General features: G+C 47.1%; 1 protein-coding gene across 4 annotated transcripts in view; it reads left to right on the top strand.

The window, feature by feature from the left end:
* Positions 1 to 14456, top strand: part of GABBR1 (gamma-aminobutyric acid type B receptor subunit 1) — a 31912-nt gene extending 17456 nt beyond the window's left edge. For 3 of the 4 annotated variants that reach the window (XM_012477455.3, XM_064380654.1, XM_012477457.3), the window contains 12 exons: positions 3357 to 3599; positions 4230 to 4293; positions 5853 to 5930; positions 7430 to 7580; positions 8074 to 8206; positions 9546 to 9662; positions 9760 to 9867; positions 10281 to 10374; positions 11050 to 11177; positions 11779 to 11907; positions 12111 to 12254; positions 12996 to 14456. In XM_012477455.3, the coding sequence (XP_012332878.2) occupies positions 3357 to 3599; positions 4230 to 4293; positions 5853 to 5930; positions 7430 to 7580; positions 8074 to 8206; positions 9546 to 9662; positions 9760 to 9867; positions 10281 to 10374; positions 11050 to 11177; positions 11779 to 11907; positions 12111 to 12254; positions 12996 to 13169 (1563 nt within the window). In that variant the 3' untranslated portion in view covers positions 13170 to 14456. Of the gene's footprint in view, positions 1 to 3356; positions 3600 to 4229; positions 4294 to 5852; positions 5931 to 7429; positions 7581 to 8073; positions 8207 to 9545; positions 9663 to 9759; positions 9868 to 10280; positions 10375 to 11049; positions 11178 to 11778; positions 11908 to 12110; positions 12255 to 12995 lie in introns of those variants that run through there. The other variant, XM_064380653.1, reaches the window with a different exon arrangement.
* The last annotated feature ends 1262 nt before the right edge of the window (positions 14457 to 15718 follow it).

Here is a 15718-nt window from a genome sequence, read left to right on the forward strand (position 1 = left end):
CCCAAGACAAAGTATCCCTCTGTTGCCCAGGCAGGAGTGCAGTGGTGCAATTACTGCAGCCTTAACCTTCTGGGCCATCCACCCATCTCAACCCCTCCCGAGTAGGCTAGAATCACAGGCATATGCCACCAAGTCTGGCTAATTTTTTTTTATTCTCTTTAGATGGAGTCTTGCTCTGTCGCCCAGGCTGGAGTGCAATGATGCTATCTCCGCTCACTGCAACCTCTGCCTCCTGGGTTCAGGTGATTCTCCTGCCTCAGTCTCCCCAGTAGCTGGGATTTCAGGTGTGCATCACCACACCTGGCTAATTTTTTGTATTTTTAGTAGAGACAGGGTTTCACCATTTGGCCAGGCTGATCTCAAACTCCTGGCCTCATGATCTGCACACCTCAGCTTCCCAAAGTGCTGGGATTACAGGCGTGAGCCACCATGCCTGGCCAAGTCTGGCTAATTTTTAAAAAAAGTTTTGTAGAGTTGGGTCCTCTCTGTATTGCCGAATCTAGTCTCAAACTCAGGGGCTGAAGCAGTCATCCTGCCTTGGCCTCTGAAAGTGTTTGGATTACAGGCATGACCCACCTGCACCTGCTGATTTTTTTTTTTTTTAATTGAGAGGGAGTCTTGCTCTTGTTGCCAGACTGTAGTGCTGTGGCATGATCTTGGCTCACTGCAACCTCTGCCTCCCAGGTTCAAATGATTCTCCTGCCTCAGCCTCCTGAGTAGCTGGGACTATAGTTGCGTGCCACCACGCCTGGCTAATTTTTATATTTTTAGTAGAGACAGAGTTTCACTATGTTGGCTAGGATGGTCTTGATCTCTTTACCTCGTGATCTGCCTGCCTCAGCCTCCCAAAGTGCTGGGATTACAGCCAAAGTGCTGGGATTACAGGTGTGAGCCACTGCACACAGCCTTTTTTTTTTTTTTTTTTTTTTAAGACAGTCTCACTCTATTGCCCAGGCTGGAATGCAGTGGTGTGATCTCGGCTCACTGCAGCATCCATCTCCTGAGTTCAATCAATTCTCCTGCCTCAGCCTCCCGAGTAACTGGGATTATGGGAGCCCACCACCACACCCAGCTAATTTTTGTATTTTTAGTAGAGATGGGGTTTTACCAGGTTGGCCAGGCTGGTTTGGAACCCCTGGCCTCTGGTGATCCGCCCACTGCTGCCTCCCAAAGTGTTGGGATTACAAACGTGAGCCACTGTGCCGTGTCTGGCCTGACTTACTTTTTATAAAGCCTTTTTTTTTTTTTTTCTGAGATGGATCTCGCTCTGTTGCCCATGCTGGAGTGCAGTGGCATCATCTCAGCTCACTGTAACCTTCGCCATGGGTTGAAGCTATTCTCTTGCCTCAGCCCTCAGCCTCCCAAGTAGTTGGGACTGCAAGCACGCACCACTATGCCTGACTAATATTTTGTATTTTAGTAGAGATGGGGTTTCACCATCTTGCCCAGCTGGTCTCGAACTCCTGAGCTCAGGCAGTCTGCCCATCTCAGCCTCCCAAAGTGCTAAGATTACAGACATGAGTCATGAGTCACTATGCATGGCCTTTTTTTTTTTTTTTTTGAGTAGTTTTAATTTCACAGCAGAATTGAGATGAAGGTACAGATACTTCTCATATACTCCCCATGTGCATAGCCTTCCACATTATCAACATCCTCCACCAGAGTGGTGTATTTGTTAACTGATGAACTTACATTGATACATCATAATCCCCCAAAGTCCATAGTTTACATTAGAGTTTACCCTTTGTGTTATATATTCTATGGGTTTGGACGAATGTATAATGACACATATCTATTGTTAAATACTTTACAGAGTATTTTCACTGGCCTAATCCAATGGACATTTATTGTTCCTTCATTATGGGTGGGCACACTGCTAGATGCTGATGATTAAGAGAGGGCTCAAGGGTAGAGCCCATGCCCATTGCATCTTCAAAGCCCAGGCTGCTTTAAAGCCCAGTATAGCAGCCACTGCACTACACTGCCTGTGCTCTTTGCATATCTCACTTCTCCATCTCTCTAGAAAGTTGGAGAGAAAAGTAGGTAAGGCTTGAGGAACAAAGTTACTTATTTATTCTTCATTCTTCTATTTATTCTTTTTTTTTTTTTTTTTTTTTTTTTGAGACGGAGTTTCGCTCTTGATACCCAGGCTGGAGTGCAATGGCGCGATCTCGGCTCACCGCAACCTCCGCCTCCTGGGTTCAGGCAATTCTCCTGCCTCAGCCGCCTGAGTAGCTGGGATTACAGGCACGCGCCACCGTGCCCAGCTAATTTTTTGTATTAGTAGAGACGGGGTTTCACCATGTTGACCAGGATGGTCTCGATCTCTTGACCTCGTGATCCACCCGCCTCGGCCTCCCAAAGTGCTGGGATTACAGGCTTGAGCCACCGCGCCCGGCAACTATTTATTCTTTTATTAGAATGTGTGTTAATACATTCCAAACCCAAACAATTATTTGTATGTCTCCTGTGTATTACTTGTGCTTTCCCAAGAAGTGGTTGCTAAGCCTTTTCATGTATGGTGTCTGGGAGGTAAGGAAGGAATGGTTTGATTTTCTCCAGTATGTAGAATGCAATTCCAAGAGGTTAAATAATTTACCTACAGTTTTTTAGCCAAACAAGATTACCACAAGGTATACAAAGTCAGCTCTCCTGACCCAGTTCATGAGAGAGTTAAAGGAACTATCATTCTTTTTGGCTTCCTTGGAAAAAGAAGGTTGAGTGTTGGGAGGGGTGTGGGTAGGATTGAGTAATGGACTTAAAAAATGTGAAGGATATTTCTGTAGTTTTCAGTCTTCTGAAAACCCTCCAAGAGGCAGTGAACTGAAAGCACACAAGAATGGCAAGAAGTTAGCACACTGAAGAGAAATCCTCCTGGTTGGCAGACAGAGTGAGAAGACTGTGCTGTCATCTTTTCTAGGATCTTTCAGAATTGTAGGAGCTGTGAGATCCTGGGTTAACTCTGTTAAGAAAGTCAGAAGGATCAGTGAACATCAATGTCACAGCTCTTCAGTGGAATATGCATATCTCCTCCTTTACTCTAGCTCTACCTTCCATCCTTTGCCACTCATTATCCGAAGTGTTTATTTGTCAAACTTGTCTGTCTGTAGTTCTGAGCTAGCAGTTACATACACTGAGACCATCGGACACAGCTAATCCCTGCTCTAGTCAGTAGCTTCTGATCTAAGACAGACACATGGATATAGTTAAAGATTTTGAATGTACATATGCTCAATCTGACAACAGGAACACAAACCATCCATTCAAGTAGAAGTGTTTGAGCTAGAATTGGATTGCACCCCTTCCCTGCACCCACGCACATTTCATTTCTTTCCTCATGATTTTTTCCTCCCAAGACATCCCAGGAATTTGTGGAAAAACTAACCAAGCGACTGAAAAGACACCCTGAGGAGACAGGAGGCTTCCAGGAGGCACCGCTGGCCTACGATGCCATCTGGGCCTTGGCATTGGCCCTGAACAAGACATCCGGAGGAGGCGGCCGTTCCGGCGTGCGCCTGGAAGACTTCAACTACAACAACCAGACCATTACCGACCAAATCTACCGGGCAATGAACTCCTCGTCCTTTGAGGGTGTCTCTGTGAGTTACAACAACTTCCTTGATACTCCCCTGTCTTCCCAATCTCGAGAGAGACTCCTGAGAGGCACCTTCTACAAAGATACATTCTTGGTTTTTCTCAGTTACTTATTTTCAATGATCAGTCTCTGGCCAGAGAAGTAGGGATCTTCAAATTAGAAAAACCCATCAAAGACTAGAGGGGAAAAAAATGATGTATTCCAGTTTTTTTAACTCCTTCCCTTGTTTCTTTTCAAACTAGTCCAAGTATTCATGAGTCAGATAATTGTAGGATTTTGAAAGACAAAACAGTCTGAAAGATCATCTCCTTATTCATTTTAAAATGAAAAGATTAGTTTCCAGAGAGATTTGCTGACTTGCTTAGGCCACACAACCAGAAGCCTGCTGGTGTTCTGTCTGGGGACTTTTTCCCATTCAAATCTCATGAGTGAAGCTCCTTGTCCAAAGAATAATGTTTCTAAAATCTAGGGTATGGGCATCTGGGGTATGTCCTATATGCAGGCAAATGCCATAAATAGCATTCATTCAGAGGCGCAATTACATCAAAAACAGAAAGATTTAAAGAGTCCCTGATGTTCTCTTTCACTCCTGCTTTTGTCCCCTTTGCCTTCCTCCACATGTTCCTTCCGTCAGGGCCATGTGGTGTTTGATGCCAGCGGCTCTCGGATGGCATGGACGCTTATCGAGCAGCTGCAGGGTGAGTACAGGGGCAGGAGGGGACAGGACATGGGGCCAGGCAGGGGCTGGGATGGGATGCCACCTGGGGAAGAATGCCAGAGTCTTCACAGGATTGCCCTGGCACCTCTCCACTTCTGCCCTTCTCTTTTAACTCTGCTCATCAAGCTTGTAAATAATAATAAAAAGCTTAGCTACAAGAAAATTGATGCCTTTGAGTTACACTGGTTTTGCTCTTGAAAAGAGGTGTGCAGGCCGGGTGCAGTGGCTCACACCTGTAATCCCAGCACTTTGGGAGGCCGAGGCAGGCAGATCACAAGGTCAGGAGTTTAAGACCAACCTGGCTAACATAGTGAAACCTTGTTTCTACTAAAAATAGCAAAAAATTTAGCTGGGCATGGTGGCAGGTGCCTGTAGTCCCACCTACTTGGGAGGATGGGGCAGGAGAATCGCTTGAGCCTGGGAGGCAGAGGTTGCAGTGAGCCAAGATCATGCCACTGCACTGCAGCCTGGGTGTCAGAGTGAGACCCTGTCTCAAAAAAAAAAAAAAAAAAAAAGGAAAAAGAAAAGAGGCTTAAAAACAGCTACTCTCTCTGGCAGTGGCTTTCATTTTAATTTCAGGAATTTCTCCTGGTGTGGCTTGGGTTGAGAGGTTGATTACCTGTCAGTTAGACTCAAGAAAGCTGAATCCAGGAGAATCGCTATTTTTTTTAAGGGAATCCATCAAGTTTCCTTGCTATATAAACTATCATTTCTAATTTATCTTCAGTGTGTATAACTTGGCTTTTGTAGATTGTATTTTCTTGTAACTTAGCACACTTATGTATTTGCAGAACTTCTAGGAGTTAATTTTTCTACTCCACTCCACTCTCAGTCTTTTACAGCATGGCCAAGAGAGCTATTTCTTGGCCTCCTGTGAAAAGTTTCTTTCTTCCTTTCTCCCCACCTCCACATCCTCTCAGCTCCTCTTTGTATCCAGGACAAGAGGAAATGGACTTCAGCCACAGTGAAAGGAGTGTGAGTTGGCTTTTGAAGGAAAAGCTCTGGTAACAGAAACAGTTCTAGAACAGAATTCTTAGAAGTGACCAAATTTTACTTAATGGCTCCTTAAGAGGCAGATATAACTTATCCAAGGAATTAAAACCCAAGCCAATGGAAGATAATGTTCTAAAATTAAAATGAAAGCCACTGGGAAAACAGAGCCTGCCCGTCATGAGAGGGAGAATAAGCAGAATATGTGTAAAGCTTTAGAAGCCAAAATCAAAGTGAGAGACATCTCGCCGAGAGAGGTGTGAGGAATGGAATAGGTGGCAGACATGTTGGGGAGCCTCCTCACTGAAGACGTTTTAACATAGATATTCTTATTTACTTGAGTTGCCTTGGGAACCACCTTATTATATTGCTTTTAAGACATGTTGCTGATTCAAGCAACCTGTAGGTCCTTCCAAGCATCCTTTAGGGACTCAGGTGAAAATAAAATCAGATGCAGCCATGGAAAGCTCTAGGGAAGCTGGAAGCTGAAAATGCCTGGGTCAGCTCTTTGGCTCCCTGTGTTCACTTGTTTGATTGTCATCTGCCCAGGTGGCAGCTACAAGAAGATTGGCTACTATGACAGCACCAAGGATGATCTTTCCTGGTCCAAAACAGATAAGTGGATTGGTGAGTGGGTCTTGTTTGTATTTTCCTTCAGCCCCTGTGGACAATCAAGGAAAATAGTCAGGTATTTGAGGATGGGATGGTGGAGACCATTAGGCTGGAATGTGACTGGCAGCCGGGCCAGGAGAAAGGGTTAAGTAAGAGTGAATACAACCCCTAAGGCGTGGGTAGGGGAGACTGGTGTATTTGGAAAGGGAATAGGCGGTGGTTAGTACTATTTTTAGTAGCACATTGCTGGGGTAACTGGGGATTAGAGGCAGGGGGTGGACAGAGGGCGGGAAATGGAAACTCCATTTGGGTTTCCCAGATGTCCTGGTGTCTTGATATATTTGAACCAGCTACTTCAAGCCCAGAGCTGTCTCTTTGTCTGTCTCTGTCAAGAAGACGGTTGCTTAAACCTTGGAGGAGGAGGGAAAACCTCATGCATTTGTCATCTGTTAAAATGTGCTTTTTATTTTTATATGTATTTTTATGTAATTTGGAGGTACACGTGCAGTTGTGTTACATGAATATATTGCACAGTGGTGAAGCCATGCTTTTAGTATGCCTGTCACCAGACTAGTGTACAATGTACCTAATAGGTAGTATTTCATCCCTCAAAATAATACTTTTTGAAGGGGGAAAGTAAGCAGTTATTCTTTGTGTACCTGGTGGCCTACATGATAGGACATAGGAGAGAAACTGAAGGTGGACAAAAGGAAGGACCTACTGATAAAAGAAAGTCTCCTTGATAATGAAGGGGAGGCCCAGCCATTGAAGACAGCAGCCATCTGCCCTGCCCAGTGGAAATCTTGTTATTCCCAGCACTGCTGGAGTTTTGCACTTTTTTTTTTTTATAATTTGAATTTAGGACAGTGTTCTGGATTGCTATAAATGCTGCATGGCCTAAATTATTCTTTAAAAAAAAAAGTAAGCAAATTGAAATTAATTTTTTTGGTGAACTCTGACAAATTTGAACTTCCCCTTAATAACTGGAAAACACCTTTGGGTATATCACCCTGTCAGGATTAAAATCTCAGATTAGTGTTTTTTTCTTAAGATTAGGTGCCCACACTAGATACTTCAAGGCCCCTTTAGCTTTATGATTTCATAATTGTCATTTGAAAGTTTGATTTGGGTTATAAGAGACCTTACAACATTTTTCAGTTATTCCCTTCTTTTTCTTCCCATTTTCCTTTGCTATAAGAAGACAGAAAAACTTAAACAAAAACAAAGACTACAACTTTGGTGACATGCCTCAGCATTTCCCAAGCTATGGAGAGACCATTGACTCACATCTTCTCATCTCATTTCTGTTTGCTTCCTGAGAGCCCCAGTGGCACTGAGCATTCTGCCTGCAGTCACCTCTGTTCAGTGCAGTTAGGGTCTCATAGCCCCAGCCAAAGACTGAATGTCTGTCAGCAATCTAGTTCTTTACCCTTTTCTCCTATCCCGGGTCTTCATTCCTTTGTCCTCCTTCCTTTCTTTTTTCCCTTCCCCTCTTTCTCCCCTGTGCCATGCAGGAGGGTCCCCCCCAGCTGACCAGACCCTGGTCATCAAGACATTCCGCTTCCTGTCACAGAAACTCTTTATCTCCGTCTCGGTTCTCTCCAGCCTGGGCATTGTCCTAGCTGTTGTCTGTCTGTCCTTTAACATCTACAACTCACATGTCCGGTAAGTTTCTCTTCTGACATTTTCCTTGTCTGCCTCTCCAAGATACTGATTGTGTTCCTGGACAGGATAAGAATGAAACCTGTATAACTCCCATGGCCACGTATCATGAGTTTTTCATTCTGACTTACTGAGAATGAAAATGGGGAAACCAGATATAAGCCCCACACCTACTCCAAAGTAGCTAACTGGAAGAAAAAAAGAAAAAAAGAGAAAAAAACAACTTTGGGGCCAGGTCTCACGGTCTTGGACTCTACAGAAATAGACTGTATTCTAGTGGGGGCCCTGTGCTCCAGAAGGCATCTGTAACCCCACCTTCAGCCCCATGACTGCACTGCTTTGCCTCTCAAGGCTCCACTGTCTTCTCCAATCCTGTCTTCCTTTAGCCCCTGGCCCTGAAATTGGGGTCATGCCATTGCATGGCATTTGGAGAGCTAAGCCTCCCTGGAGAAGAAGGGTAATTCTCTCTCTCTCACCCTCTCCACCTCTGCCCTAGTTATATCCAGAACTCACAGCCCAACCTGAACAACCTGACTGCTGTGGGCTGCTCACTGGCATTAGCTGCTGTCTTCCCTCTTGGGCTGGATGGTTACCACATTGGGAGGAACCAGTTTCCTTTCGTCTGCCAGGTGAGGAGGTGGTGGGCAAATTCCTTACAGAATATGGCTCTCCCACCCATCTCAGGAGTGCCTCCAGTGATTTATGATTCTCTGCCTTTCCTCCTCAGCTTTCCTTGACTCTTGTCCCTGTTCGTTGCTTGTAGCATCTCTCCTCTGGTCTCTGTTTGGCTCTGTCCCTTCTTTCTGTGCCTCCAGGCCATTTTCATTCTGTAATTTACTTGTCAGTTCCAAGGTTGCCATGGTAGGCCTTGCAGAGAAGAGGAGGGAGACACTGAAGACAAAGGAAGGGGGTCTGCCCAAAGGTCTCCTGAACAATGATGGCTTGTCTATGGTGTGCCGGCTAAGAATCAGAATTGCGGACTTCCCAGGGAGCCTCTGCTGGGTTTGGAAGGATGGAGGCATACATTGAAACAGACTGCAGAGAGAGTTGGGGGGAAGGGACCACTGCAACACAGGGAGGAGAGTCTCTGGGACTCTACATGAAAGGTTGTAGCGCTATGGGGAGAGGCCAGCTTCAACATTGATAATTGAGTGGTTTTCTGTTCCACTGGTGGAACCATCCACTCTTCCTCCTGATCTGCCTGTCCTTGCTCTCTCTTTCCTCTATTCTGTGCTGTCCTGATCATACATCTGTGCACATGACATTTGCACATGCAGTTATCAGGAATCCTCTGTTCCCAGTGAGGCCAGAGTGCAGCTGGAGAGGCAGACAATTAGCTGCAGTGCAGTAGGAGAGGTTCCAGAGTAGGGATCTGCACAAAGTACTTTGGGGACAAAGAAGGGAACACAGCTAATGGTTGGTGTGATTGGGTGGACCTCACTGTAGAGGTGGCCTTTGAATACTGAAGGGCAAATAGGATTTTATCAGCTAGAGAAATAGAGGAAGGCTACTCCGGGGGCATAGGAAGCATCATGTGGCTAGAAAATACATGAAAAGAGAGTAGATCAAGAGAAAGTGAGTAGTTCAGCATGTCTGGAGAGGGGTGGATGCGGGGCTGTGACATGAGCCTGGCCAGGTGGGTGGGAGCATGTTGTGAAGGGCCTGTATCACGTCCAGAGGTGTTCAGGCTGTAACTTATAAATACTTGGGAGTGGTAGGGGGTTTTTGTCCAGTAAAGCCAGGATGTTAGCAAGATCACCCTGGTAGTGTAGAAGTAGAGGGTGGATGAGCCTCTCACGATGGAGAGGCTGCCCTCCCGCTGCTGCTCCCCGTCCTATTCACATTTCCCCATCCTCCCTGTGTCATCATGTGCTCCCTGCCCACACTCCCTTAGGGTTCTGCCCATCTTTACTTCAGTCCTGGCTACTACCCTACCCTATTCTGCCTGTGCCTGTTCTTGTTTTCTAGGCCCGCCTCTGGCTCCTGGGCCTGGGCTTTAGTCTGGGCTATGGCTCCATGTTCACCAAGATTTGGTGGGTCCACACAGTCTTCACAAAGAAGGAAGAAAAGAAGGAGTGGAGGAAGGTGAGCTGCTGCCCAATCCTCAGTCCCTAAATCCTTGGCTCCTGGGGCATGAAGCATTTTCCCCCGATGTGCCTGTGCTCCCCACATATTTATCCAGACTCTGGAGCCCTGGAAGCTGTATGCCACCGTGGGCCTGCTGGTGGGCATGGATGTCCTCACTCTCGCCATCTGGCAGATCGTGGACCCTTTGCACCGCACCATTGAGGTACTGCTGGAGAGAAGGTGCTGAGGTCAGGAGAATGAACAGGGCTTACTGGCCATTAGGACCCCAGGGCTGTGTGTGGTCTTGACGGGTGAAGCTACTTGGTGAGAGTGCCTTCCTCATATTGGAAGCTCTTCCTCTCCTTCCTGGAAGGAGCCTCTTGTAGGCCTCCAGATTCAACTGAAGAAAGAAAGGGGTGGGGATCTGGGAAGGGTGTGTTGAATTTTCAAGCATCAGGGAAAGTGGGGAACAAGTACCTCCAAGGGTTCAGGAAAACATTCCCAGGTCTAGAGTGAGATTTGGCATCAGTATTGAGGCTCTCAAAAGAAAACAGTTGGAAGCCAGAGGCTGAGAAGCATTGAGGAGAGGAAGGGAGGCTGGCAACCATCTTTCTTGTGACCCTTTTTCTATCCTAGACATTTGCCAAGGAGGAACCAAAGGAAGATATCGACGTCTCTATTCTGCCCCAGTTGGAGCACTGCAGCTCCAGGAAGATGAATACATGGCTTGGTGTGTGGGCTGTGGGCAAAGGAGGGCAGGGACGCACAAAAGCAGGAGGGAGGGCAGGGGCAGAGGGCTCGGAGGGTGAGGGTCTTTGGAAGAGAAGGTAGAGAGCTTGTCAACCCAGTGTGAACACCTCAATCTTTGTTATTGCACTAATCTTTTCTAAGAATAGGGGAGAGTTGCTCTTTTGCTATGAGGAGCTTAGGGCCCAAAGCAGAGATGAAGAGCTTGTGTTCAGCAGAGGGACAAGTTGGGGTAACCTCACCTCCAGACTTGACATTATCTTTTAGATCCCCTTTGGCCTTATGAACATTGCTTTGATTCATGGTCACAAATGGCAAATCTACCCTTTGCCTGGAAAGCCACCTTCCCACCTGGAGAGTAAGGGTGAGGCATGTGTGGCCCAGACTGGCCTATTTTTGGATATTCAACAAGCTCTTGCCTGACTGACAGCAGCTCACCACCATTGCCTTCCTGTGTGAATCCCAGGAGGAAGTGATGCGGTCTGGGGGACATAGAGGGTAGGGGACACAGGGTGAGGTTTGCTAGGTCAAAGGGGCTGGATTGGAGAGGGGGGCCCCCTTTCCATTGTGGAGTAGGTGAAGGGCAGAGAGAGGATGGGGATGGAGTGAGGAGCATTGTGGTCCTTGTTGCTCAAGTGACTCTCTCCTGCCATCCTAGGCATTTTCTATGGTTACAAGGGGCTGTTGCTGCTGCTGGGAATCTTTCTTGCTTACGAGACTAAGAGTGTGTCCACTGAGAAGATCAACGATCACCGGGCCGTGGGCATGGCTATCTACAATGTGGCAGTGAGCATTGACCCCATGGCATTGACCCTGTGGGCTGACTACTGCAGCCCAGATGTGGTAGACTAGGAAGAATCAGTGCTAGATCTGGGATCTGTTGCTTAGAAGTCTTAAAAAGTTTGTTTAATCTGCAGGTTTATAAAGCACTTTACAGTTTACAAAGCCTGCTACAGACATTATCTCATTAATCTTCTTGCAACTACCCAGTGAAGTAGGTATTAGTATCCCTGCTTTATAGGTGAGGAAACAGTACGCAGAGAAGTTTCACTTGTCTGTGGTTTATAGGGTGGACTCTGTTGACAGTTCCTGCCAGGGATCCTCAGGGACTGACTCTGGAGGACCTAGAATGTGTGCATAGAGATCCTGGGAGTTCCTGCCTTGAGGTGGCTGAGGTGGGGGACTTGTTAACCAAGAGTGGAGACGGGTTTGGGACAGCATGGGATTTTTCTCAATCTGTATTTGAGGAGGATCCTGAATTTGGATCCTTTTCAAAGGGAAAGTTCACCAGGAAACTGTCTGTGTAGGTTTCCTCCCATGGGAAGTAAACTCTGGATCTTGTTTGAGCTTGCAGGCCTGAGACTCCTTCATGTGTCTTTTCCTCTAGGTCCTGTGCCTCATCACCGCCCCTGTCACCATGATTCTGTCCAGCCAGCAGGATGCAGCCTTTGCCTTTGCCTCTCTTGCCATAGTTTTCTCCTCCTATATTACTCTTGTTGTGCTCTTTGTGCCCAAGGTGAGGTTCTGGCTTTTCTCCCATCCTCCCTAGTCTCGTGTTCCCTCCATCCCTCCTTCCCATAGTACTTAGTTCCTCTGCCCTTCCATTCACTCTCTTCCTCTCACTCCTCCCCTTGTGTTGGGCCCAACCTTCTTATCAGCATTCCTTCCACCTCCTACTTTCCCTGCTGGGCCACCCCATGCCCAAACATTTGCCCCCAGATGCGCAGGCTGATCACTCGAGGGGAATGGCAGTCAGAGGCGCAGGACACCATGAAGACAGGGTCATCGACCAACAACAACGAGGAGGAGAAGTCCCGGCTGTTGGAGAAGGAGAACCGTGAACTGGAAAAGATCATTGCTGAGGTGCGGGGGAGCGGGGGTGACGGGGTCCAGGAGGCTTCTGTCTTAGGTAGGGTTGTCTGAAGCCAAGCCTGAGATACAGGGTCAGATGTTCTTGCTTCATGGAGGGAGGGTCCTAGGAGACAACCTGTAAGGAGTGAGTAGGGCAGGATAGGGGAGAGGAAAGGGCTGAGCAAGACTCTATCTCAGCTAAAATCCAGTGTTGGCCTGGCAGATGGAGGGGCTCTGGAGTGGGAGCTATGTGGTTGACTCGGCCCCCTTAAGGCAGGAGGATGGTTGTTGGCTGTGGGTGGCAACTAGCGAGAGGCAGCTGTGAGCCTCTAGCAGTCAACACTCACAGCAGCTGGGTGTCACATGCAGCCCCAGCATAAAGGACCTGGGCAGGCATTCACTATGCCCCAGGCTGTCATTAGGGGCTGGTGCAATGCCAAAGAGAGGGATGTTCCAACTGGGCTGACAAAAATCTCTGTGATTTATTGGAAGCTGTGTGCACTGACTTTTCCCTCCTTCCTCACTTTTTCCTTTTGTTTTTAAATTCTATTTCCCTAATCTCTTTTTTCCTATTGGTATCCCTATTATGTTCTCTGGCCTTTCTTGTTCTGTTTTGATTTCTCCTTTTAATTTCTTCTGTCCATTTACCCTATGCCCTCCACTGACATTTTTCTGTGCCCTTCCTCTCTTTCCCTCCTCCCCACCCCTTCGTGACCTCCTCTTCCACTCTCCCAATTGTGCTTCTTCCTCCAGAAAGAGGAGCGTGTCTCTGAACTGCGCCATCAACTCCAGTCTCGGCAGCAGCTCCGCTCCCGGCGCCACCCACCGACACCCCCGGACTCCTCTGGGGGCTTGCCCAGGGGACCCCCTGAGCCCCCTGACCGGCTTAGCTGTGATGGTAGTCGAGTGCATTTGCTTTATAAGTGAGGGCAGGGTGAGGGAGGACAGGCCAGTAGGGGGAGGGAAAGGGAGAGGGGAAGGGCAGGGGACTCAGGAAGCAGGGGGTCCCCATCCCCAGCTAGGAAGAACATGCTATCCAATCTCATCTCTTGTAAATACATGTCCCTCTGTGAGTCCTGGGCTGATTTGGGTCTCTCATACCTCTGGGAAACAGACCTTTTTCTCTCTTATCGCTTCATGTAATTTTGTATCACCTCTTCACCATTAAGTTTGTACCTGGCTTGAAGCTGCTCATGCGCTGCCTCCTCAGCAGCCTCACTGCATCTTTCTCTTCACATGCAACACCCTCTTCTAGTTACCACGGCAACCCCTGCAGTTCCTCTGCCTTTGTGCTCTGTTCTTGTCCAGCAGGGGTCTCCCCACAAGTGCTCTTTCCACCCCAAAGAGGCCTCTCCTTTTCTCCACTGTCATCATCTTTTTCCATCTTACTTGCCATTCCACACTTTCTCGTGTTTGGCTCCCCGTGAATTTTGCTTCCTTTGGGGGCTCATTCTTTTTGCCAAGGTTTCCTATGCTCCTTGCCTCTGCTCTTTGTGCACTCAATGCTCAGCACACATGCATCCTCCCCTCTCCTGCGTGTGCCCACTGAACATGCTCATGTGCACGTGTGCTTTTCCCATGTGCTTTCTTCACGTTCAGTCACATGTGCTCTCTTGGGAACCCTGCATTCACAGCTACGTGTGCCGCTCTCATGGTCATGGGTCTGCCTTTGAGTGTGTTTGGGTAGGCATGTGCAATTTGTCTAGCATGCTGAGTCATGTCTCTCCTATTTGCACACATTTCCCTGCGTACCCTCCATGTACCTTGTGTACCTTCTTCCCTTAGATCATGGTATTCTTCCAACAGAGCCATACGCACCCTACCCTGCACATTGTTATGCACTTTCTCCCAATTCATGTTTGGTGGGGATGTCCATACCCTCTCCTCATTGCAGCCTCTCTGTTTCTGCTCCGACTTCCCCCATCTCCATTGTATTCATGTACTACCCTCAGTCCACACTCACAATCAACTTCTCCCAAGACTGCACCCTTTTGTTATGTGTTTTTTTTTTTTTGAGGAGAATTAAGAAAAAAGAAATGGGGCAGGTTTGGAGAGCTGCTTCCAGTGGATAGTTGAGAATCCTGACCAAAGGAAGGCACCCTTGACTGTTGGGATAGACAGATGGACCTATGGGGCGGGAAGTGGCGTCCCTTTCACACTGTGGTGTCTCTTGGGGAAGGATCTCCCCAAATCTCAATAAACCAGTGAACAGTGTGACTTGGCACCTCGCACTCTTCCTGTGAACAGAATGGGCTTCAATCCAAGGAGAGAGGCTCAGAGGACTTCAAGTTCGTGAAAGGCATTGAAGTGGACAGTGAAAAGAGGTGTTTTATTGATCCATTGAAGGCTTAGCAGAATGAAGCAGGATGTGATTAATTCTGAGATTAGTGAGTGAGGACATTGATGGTTAAAAGTGTGGGTTCTGGAGTCAGGCTGCCAGGGCATCATATCCAACCACGTGCAGAAAAGTTTCTTAGTCTCTACTCTCCAAGTCCTCATTTATGAAAATGAGAATGGATTACACCTGTAATCCCAGCACTTTGGGAGGCCGAGGTGGACGGATCACAGGATCAGGAGTTCAAGACCAGCCTGACCAATATGGTGAAATCCCGTTTCCACTAAAAATACAAAAATTAGCTGAGTGTGGTGGTGTGTGCCTGTAGTCCCAGCTACTCGGGAGGCTGAGGCAGGAGAATTGCTTGAACCCGGGAGGCAGAGGTTACAGTGAGCCAAGATCGCGACACTGCACTCCAACCCGGGTGACAGAGCAACACTCTGTCTCCAAAAAAAAAAAAAAAAAGAAAAGAAAAGAAAATGAGAATAACAATAATAATACATTCCTCCATAGGGTGGGTACAAAGACTAGATAAACTGTGCATTCAGGTGCCTAGGGTGGCCCTTGGGTCATGGCGTATGTTACGTGAATGTTAGCCTCTGTCCCTGCTGTTTAATGAGTTCCTTGACAGTAGTGGTCATGTATTGGGAGTTTGGAGCAAGTGCCTGAGCAGATGTGAGGACACTCCTCCCCAGGAACTAAGAACAATAAAAGAATGATGACTGCTAGACAGTAATGGATGAGATGGCTACTGAGTGCTTCCACCCTTAAACAGCTTTGTTTAGGAACTCCGAACATCTTGGAAAGAATTTGCTATCAAAATGAAGAAAAATTTTTGAATGGACAAGGGCAAAAACACTTGCCTGAGACTTTAAAATTTTTTTGTGTTCTCTAGGAGAAGTGCTTTTCTAAAGCTCAACTTTTCTCTTTTACTTTGGCACTGATTTTTAAAGTGATTCTCAAATTTTTGTAAAAGAGCTGAGGGTTGGATGGGCCCTGTCATTCATTGACTGTTAAGAACCAATTTCTGAACTTCCACTAGAGCAAGGGCTGGTTGAATCTTAGACCAGTACTTGAAAAACATTCCACTGTGATTATCCACCTTGGACCAGTTGGACTTAATTTGAGTCTCTCTTCTTCC

Source organism: Aotus nancymaae, unplaced genomic scaffold (assembly GCF_030222135.1).
Source record: "Aotus nancymaae isolate 86718 unplaced genomic scaffold, 86718_ANA_hifiasm-v0.15.2.pri h1tg000027l, whole genome shotgun sequence".
Classification (NCBI taxonomy): domain Eukaryota; kingdom Metazoa; phylum Chordata; class Mammalia; order Primates; family Aotidae; genus Aotus; species Aotus nancymaae.